Source organism: Amblyraja radiata, unplaced genomic scaffold (genome assembly GCF_010909765.2).
Source record: "Amblyraja radiata isolate CabotCenter1 unplaced genomic scaffold, sAmbRad1.1.pri scaffold_872_ctg1, whole genome shotgun sequence".
Classification (NCBI taxonomy): Eukaryota; Metazoa; Chordata; class Chondrichthyes; order Rajiformes; family Rajidae; genus Amblyraja; species Amblyraja radiata.
The window spans coordinates 4,747-12,500 of record NW_022630872.1 but is presented as its reverse complement, the minus strand read 5'-3'; the positions used below and the strand labels follow the sequence as shown (position 1 = coordinate 12,500).

The 7,754-nt window shown below is 40.4% G+C and overlaps 1 protein-coding gene across 2 annotated transcripts in view; it reads right to left on the bottom strand.

Moving 5' to 3' along the window:
- The window catches only part of LOC116970428 (tumor necrosis factor receptor superfamily member EDAR-like), a 39,995-nt gene extending 32,740 nt beyond the window's left edge, over positions 1–7,255 (bottom strand). For both annotated transcript variants that reach the window (XM_033017073.1, XM_033017074.1), the window contains exons 1-2: positions 7,155–7,255; positions 4,281–4,406 (exon numbers count right to left, since the gene is read on the bottom strand). In XM_033017073.1, the coding sequence (XP_032872964.1) occupies positions 4,281–4,406; positions 7,155–7,202 (174 nt within the window). In that variant the 5' untranslated portion in view covers positions 7,203–7,255. The remainder of the gene's footprint in view (positions 1–4,280; positions 4,407–7,154) is intronic.
- Positions 7,256–7,754: the final 499 nt, after the last annotated feature.

Genomic DNA, 7,754 nt, shown 5'->3' with positions numbered 1-7,754 from the left:
TGAAGGCAATGTGTCAATTCAGTAGAAATACCTATTAATGGGTTGAGGTACAGGTGTACAAGGGAAAGAATTAAAACTATTGCTTAGTTCATACATTTTTGGATCATATTAATTTCCCAAATCATATGGTTTAATGTAGTTTCCAATTAGTTGTCTAAAAACATAATTTGACAGATCATTATAATCAATATTAATAAGTATGTTTGTCTCTTCTATGCCATGTAATACTATGACAATATTTTGCAGTCAAGATAACTACAGTGCTATTGGACACACAAGAAACTGCAGATGCCGAAATCTTAAGCAAAACACAAAATGTTGGAGGAACTCTGTCGAGGGAATGCACAGATGGGACCCTTCTTCAGTCAGAACGGAGAAGGGGGCAGAAAATGGAAGAGAGGTAGGGGCAGGACAAAGCCTGGCAAGTGTCTGAAAAAGGATCTCGACCAGAAATGTCACCTATTCCTTCTCTCCAGAGATGCTGCCTGTCCTGCTGAATTACTCTGGCATTGTGTGTCTATCTTCGGTGTAAACCAGCATCTGCAGTTCATTCCTGAACCTGGCAAGTGATAGGTGGATACGGGTGAGAGTTTTTTTGATTGACTGGAGTAAGTGCTCTTGGTGATATAGGCGTCTGTTTTGCTGTGTATGGAACATCAAGTGCAGGCAAGGGTAGATGCAAATATTTAAAAGTAGTTCAATGTGTCAATGGATTTATGAAGGAACATGTCACTGTCTACTCCTCATCCTCATGCACTGAATCTCAGAAGTTGCTGTATTTGCTTTGTGGACTTGAACAGCAACTTGTTGAGGGCAGATTATTACAAGCACAATATTTGATGCTATAAAACCGTACAACATGGAAACAGGCCCTTCGTGTAAGGGGCGGCACAGTGGCGCAGCAGTAGAGTTGCTGCCTTACAGCGCCAGAGACCCAGGTTTGATCCCGATTATGGGTGCTGTCTGTAGGGAGTTTGCACGTTCGTCCCGTGACCTGCGTAGGTATTTTCCGCGAGATCTTCGGTTTCCTCCCACACTCCAAAGACGTACAGGTTTGTAGGTTAATTGGCTTGGTAAATGTAAAAATTGTCCCTAGTGTGGGTAGGATAGTGTTAATGTGCAAGGATCGTTGGTCGGCACAGACCCGGTCGGCCGAAGGGCCTGTTTCTGTGCTGTATCTCTAAAAAAAACTTTCCCACACTGACCAAGATGCCCCAGTTATGCTAGTCCAACCTGTTTGTTTGGCCCATATCCCACTAAATCTTTTCTATCTATGTACCCATCCAAATATGTTTTCAATGTTATGGTACCTTCCTCAACCATCTCCTCTTGTAGCTCGTTCCATTTACCCACCATCCAACATTTGAAAACGTTGCCTCTTAAGTTCCTATTAAATCTTTTCCATCTCACCTCAAACTTCTGTCCTCTGGTTCGTGACTCCCCTACTCTGGGTAAAAGAGCCTATTGATTTACCTTATCTATTCATCTCATGATCTTATAGCAGAGACTGCATTTCGTTGTCTCTGTACTGTACACTGCACAATGACAATAAAGTTTGAATCTGAATCTGAATCTGAATACACCCTTACAAGATTACTCCTTAGTCTCCTGCGAACCAGTGAAAAACATCCTAGCCTGCCTAACCTCTCCTTACCCAGGTTCAAAGCTCTGTTAATGACTGTTAATTAACTTTTCCGGATCCAAAAGATAGTTGATATAAGCATGGAATCTCATTTCCTTGGGCTGTAAATTGTGTAGGAGATTCAATAAGGTGCACCTTTACCATGAATATTTTCTTCTTAGTTTTCTTCATTTCTAGGCCGTGGGCCGAACATCGAAAATGTGTCTAGAATTTAATTTTCGTGACCTATGTCTGGTATCTACTTGAAATTTGGCAGAGATTTGGATAAAATATCACTGAGAAGGAATTCATAAATTGTCAGTGCAAAAAGCTGCACACTAATTAATTAAGCTAATTAGAAAAAAGTAACAGCACCCTCTTGTGCTCAATAATAGGTAGCTATATATTACTCTATGGGGAGCTTTGGTAGTGCCGAGACTCGAATGGGAACATTGAATACTATTTCGCCAATTACACGGGACGGGTAACTCTTCACTGCAGGAATTTCAGTCTTTTAATCCGTGATCTACGGGGAGAGGACTCTGGTGAATATGAGGTGACTTTTGGAACAGGTTCAGGAGGTGAAACTCAGGCAAGACTCCGACTGGAGGTGTACGGTGAGTGAGACTGCCGCAGAGGTCCCGGGTTTCACCGGCTCCTGAATCCGCCTAATTAATGGGGGAGGGCAGATCCTGTGCGTTCTCCAGTTTACTGAACCCCACTGACTGCCAGTTACTTTCCTCTGGTAGACACACTTGCTGGAGTAACTCAGGTGACGTTTCGGCTCCAGATCCTTCTTCAGTTTGAGAGGGGAGAGAGAAACTAAAGATATCTGTGTCTCTCAGTCTGAAGAAGGGACTCGACCCCAAACGTCACCTATTCCTTTTCTCCGTAGATGCTGCCTGTCCTGCTGAGCTACTCCAGCATCATACGTCTACCAGTGGAAAGTAACTTTGTTTTAGGTACTTTGCACGAACCAGTGTCCAGAATCGCTGGACTTGATCTGGATGAGTAAGTACACTCTTCATTAAGTCTTCATGACCTCAATCACCGCCTGACCTCGGGCTGTCTCCCAACCCATCTCGGAGAATGAAGCACGACCCGTGGTACATTTTGGGGTCATGGTGAGGCGTATCCCCACTCTGTACAGCAAGATCATTCCTCACCGCATTGCCGGGAACCTGTTGATTAAAATCGATCCAACCACCGCGCTCGCTGTAACTTAAATGAACAGGCAGACATTTCTCATCCCTACGGTAATCGATGAGATGTGTTGTATTCCTCTCTCCCGGGTTTATATCAATTCAAACTTGGACACACTAAACAGCAAAAGTAGACTGTATATAATCATTTATTTTCCTAATCTTTTGGTTTAGATTTCATAGGTGGGTATGTCATGAATGGCTAGTTTACAAACAGAAACATTGCATTTTTATTTGTTTATATCAGTACAGGCGATGTACGAAAGAAAACCCTACAATCTCACAATAATAATCATGTCTTGGACCGGTCTCCTTTTTGGAGAACATTGTTACTTTAGTACAGTTGGGTATTCAAAGTATTCTTATCCAGAGTCTTCCTCAAAGTTGAACTCTTTCAAACGTATGCATGCACTGTAATCTGCAGGTCACTCTCTTACAAAAACTAGATGACAACTAGATGAAAGTGCACAGTAATCATCAATCACACTGTCATGGTTCATTATGGTGTAGATAATCATGTAAGGTTATTTGTATTATTGTTTTGACAGTTAAAACCACTTGCACTAACCTTCCTCTCCGCCATGATCCCAGTGTGCTCTCTACCTAGCTAGCCTGAAACAAAGCGTGTGATTGGTCAATTGGCGTCCGACTCAATGTCAAACGTGCTTTGATTGGACAATTACTACTCGGAAAATTTGAGGTTTTTCCAAATTTTAAAAATGTGCAGGTTTTTTTCTTGTCGCGTTTCAGGCATGATTTATATAATATTTTTACACAATATGTGATAAATACAGGTAGATATGGGATGTGGGTCCCGAAATGAAACGAAAAGAAAAAGCACGGTCTATTCTTTTCTTCTTATCTAATGATTATGTTAAAAGTACTTAGACTTTTGTCAAATTTAAGACTTCTTGCCTCTTGCAGTAACTTAAAAGGTAAAAAGTACAAAACAATGTTAAGTGGGGAAAGAGTCAGAAATTCTCAATTAATACTGGCACCATGTGCTGAGTAAAGGCTACTGTTCAATATTATGCCATGAATTATAAAATCACAGGGGCTGTTGTGTTAAGTTTAGAATTCTATGTAGTCCAGGAGATCATCATTTGAAAGTGTAATTCTGACCCTGAATTTTATTCAGAGGTGCCAGAGTGGAAACTGCAAAATGTAGAGAGTCATGTTTCTTTTTGCATACTTAGTCCAATTTAGCTAAGATGCTAAGCTTGTGAGACATCAAAATTATATTGGCTTGATGACAGTACAAATCAGATAACCTAAGGATGGGAATACAAGGAGAAAAATAAATCAGGTGATGTACCAACATAATAGACTCTACTTTGTATGGCTTGGTTAATCTTGCAATTTCCAAGTCAAATGTTTATGGCCCAGTTTAGAATGGAAGTCTGTCAATGAGATTTAAGAATGTGGTCATAAAGACATTTTTTTGAAATGCAACTTACCGAGATAGGTTCTTCACCCGACCCACACTGGGGACAGGCGTGGCAAGCACCAAGAGTCTGATTAAAATAATCATTTTCTCCACACTGGGAGGAGTAATCAGCAGCAATGGAAGGGGTGAAGAATACCTAATATTCAAGGATTTGATTCAAGAATTAATAGAGTGCTAAATGTTCCAGAAACAAAATTTTAAACATTTATAAGCATTTATTTCCATAAAAAGATAGGCTTTAGGAAATTCCCCTTCACAAGCATTAACTAATTCCAGCAGCAGATTTAAACTAGCGATACAGATAATGACGAGCATATCATGTGCCTTTATCACTATCTACTTGTGTGGCCATTTTCAGCGAGCTATGAACCTGGACCCCAAGATCCCTCTGCACATCAATGCTATTGAGGTCTTGCCATCCACTATACACCTTCTCCTTTTATTCAACCTCCCAAAATACAACACCTTACGCTTGCATGTTGTAGTTTCTCTTCTAATATCGGGTGCATAACGTCTTGAGCGCCACCCATTTGTGATATAATTAGAGTTTTGTTTTAAAGGGGGTTGCATAACAAATTATATAACGATAGAAACTATGCTACTTAATAATTGCATGTTACAAGTTTATTATGACCATGAGACATGTCATTACTCATTGCAACATTAGTTTTATCTTGAAATTATGGTGCCTTTATCTGAGGAAAACATTCTCATGAAATATCAGATCAAATAACATCTTACAGATCTGCAAACTCTGCAAATATCTTCCTTTTATGAAGACGATTGGCCAAATTCAGTTATATTTCATGGGTGGTCTACTATATAGGGAAACCACAGTCACCCTTTCTCAATTACTGCCATCAAAATAAAGTTATGGAATTGCAATAATTATTTATTCTTATCTGTACCATATGTTTCAATTTTGGGATTTTTTTTTTGGTTGGTGTTTATTAAAAAATATTGTTTTGTTATAACACATTGGTAAAATATGAAAACGTTTCAGCTCAATAAAGTGTGGAAAATTGCCAAATGACAGTGGGAGTGCTTGCAGAGATCCAGATGGATTCTCATTTGATACCTCTTGATGCTGATCAGCGAGTTACAGTAGGCACAGATAACATGGGTGGGTAGAGCAGAAATGGAAAGGATTTTGAGCTTTTCCAAACTTGTTATCCCAGCATTTAATTTTGTCATCATGAAGTTCGTCATATCTTTTATACACATTCATAATTTTTGTCTACAGGACAGCAATGACCACACTGCAAAGGTAACTGGCTGAAAATGTATATAAATAGACATTTTCCTTTCCTTGCTGTTTTAAAATCTATTATTGCAATGCTGTGCATGGATATTATAGGAGCCACAATTCTTACTGAAATCGTGTTAGATGCAACATTAATGCGTACTTTGTTTCATGTACAAAATTCTTAAGGGGTTGGACAGGCTAGATGCAGGAAGATTGTTCCCGATGTTGGGGAAGTCAGGAACAAGGGGTCACAGTTTAAGGCTAAGGGGAAGTCGTTTAGGACCGAGATGAGATTAACATTTTTCACACAGAGAGTGGCGAATCTGTGGAATTCTCTGCCACAGAAGGTAGTTGAGGCCAGTTCATTGGCTATATTTAAGAGGAAGTTAGATGTGGCCATTGTGGCTAAAGGGATCAGGGGGTATGAAGAGAAGGCAGGTACAGGATACTGAGTTGGATGATCAGCCATGATCATATTGAATGGCGGTGCAGGCTCGAAGGGCTGAATGGCCTACTCCTGCACCTATTTTCTATGTTTCTATGTTTCTATTTCATGAACACTGCACCTCTTAATAATGATGATGGCAAATGTATGCTTCACAGATGTAATCCTTAGACAACATGTTTAGACAATAAGATTACAACAAAAGTACTTTTGTTATTCTCTTCCTAAACATTTCCATTGTCAATTAGAATCATAGAACTGTACACCACGGAAGCAGGCTCTTTGTCCCACCTTGTCCATGCTGCCTGGTAATATTACTGAGAGGAGGTTCTTTTGCTGTACTTTTTTGTGGGAGATACTTTATCCTAACGTCATTGGCAGGGAAAAGATATTGACTATCAGGTCTCCTGTTTTTCAAGATTTCAGCTAGGTTCCAGATTGTGTGCAAATATGGAAAAAAGGAGCAAGAATAGGCCATTAAACCTGCTCCACGATTATGGCAGATCATCCACTTCAGTACCCTGAAACTACCTTTTCATATCTCTTGATCCTTCTAGCATTGAGATATGTCTATCACCATCTTGATTATACTTATGTGCTGTTATACTGGGGTAGAGATTACCACAGGTTCGTCAGCCTCTGGGTGAAGAAATTTCTCTGACATCTGGCCTAAACAGCAAATCTCATACACTGACGCCACAATTTCAAGTTCTCGACACTGTGACCAACAGGAAATATCCTTCCTTGAACAAGCAAAGTGATCAGACTATGTGCCAAATAATTGGTGGCACGGTGGCGCAGTAGTAGAGTTGTTGCCTTACAGCGCCAGAGTCCCGTGTTCGATCCTGACTATGGAGGCTTATCTGTACAGAGTCTCTACTTTCTCCCCATGACCTGCGGGGGGTTTCTCCGGTATCCTCGCACGCTCCAAAGACATACAGGTTTGTAGGTTAATTGGCTTGGTATAATTGTAAATTGTCCTTAGTGAGTGCAAGATAGTGTTAGTGTGTGGGGATCGTTGGTCAGCTCGGACTCGGTGGGCCGAAGGGTCTGTTTCTGATTTGTATCTCTAAAACTGGGATCTAGAACTCCCCACCTTACTATTCCTCAATGTCAGGACTGCAAAACCGTCATTTCATATATACCAGTTAAACGCCAATCCCACCCAAACAAATTGTAACTTCCACACTTACCAACACAAGATGAAACACCTTCCCTTGCTGCAACATCTTTCTATTCATTCATAAGAATATATAAATAAAGAAGCCTCTTCAATCTCCTTGTACCTGAAAATATAAATATATTCTTTTGTTATTTATATAATTGAACAAATTCAACTGACAATTGTATGGATAAGGCAAAGGTTGGCTTGAAAACTTTGTTAAAATTGTTAAGGGCTTGGACACGCTAGAGGCATGAAACATGTTCCTGATGTTGGGGGGAGTCCAGAACCAGGGGCCACAGTTTAAGAATAAGGAGTAAGCCATTTAAAACGGAGACGAGGAAACACTTTTTCTCACAGAGAGAGTGGTGAGTCTGTGGAATTCTCTGCCGCAGGTTCTCTGGATGCTTTCAAGAGAGAGCTAGATAGGGCTCTTAAAAGTAGCGGAGTCTGGGGATATGGGGAGAAGGCAGGAACGGGGTACAGATTGGGGATGATCAGCCATGATCACATTGAATGGCGGTGCTGGCTCGAAGGGCCAAATGGCCTACTCCTGCACCTATTGTCTATCGTCTAAAACTAGGTTGTAGTTTTTCTACCTACCATGAATTTTAAAGATTACTTTTTTCTA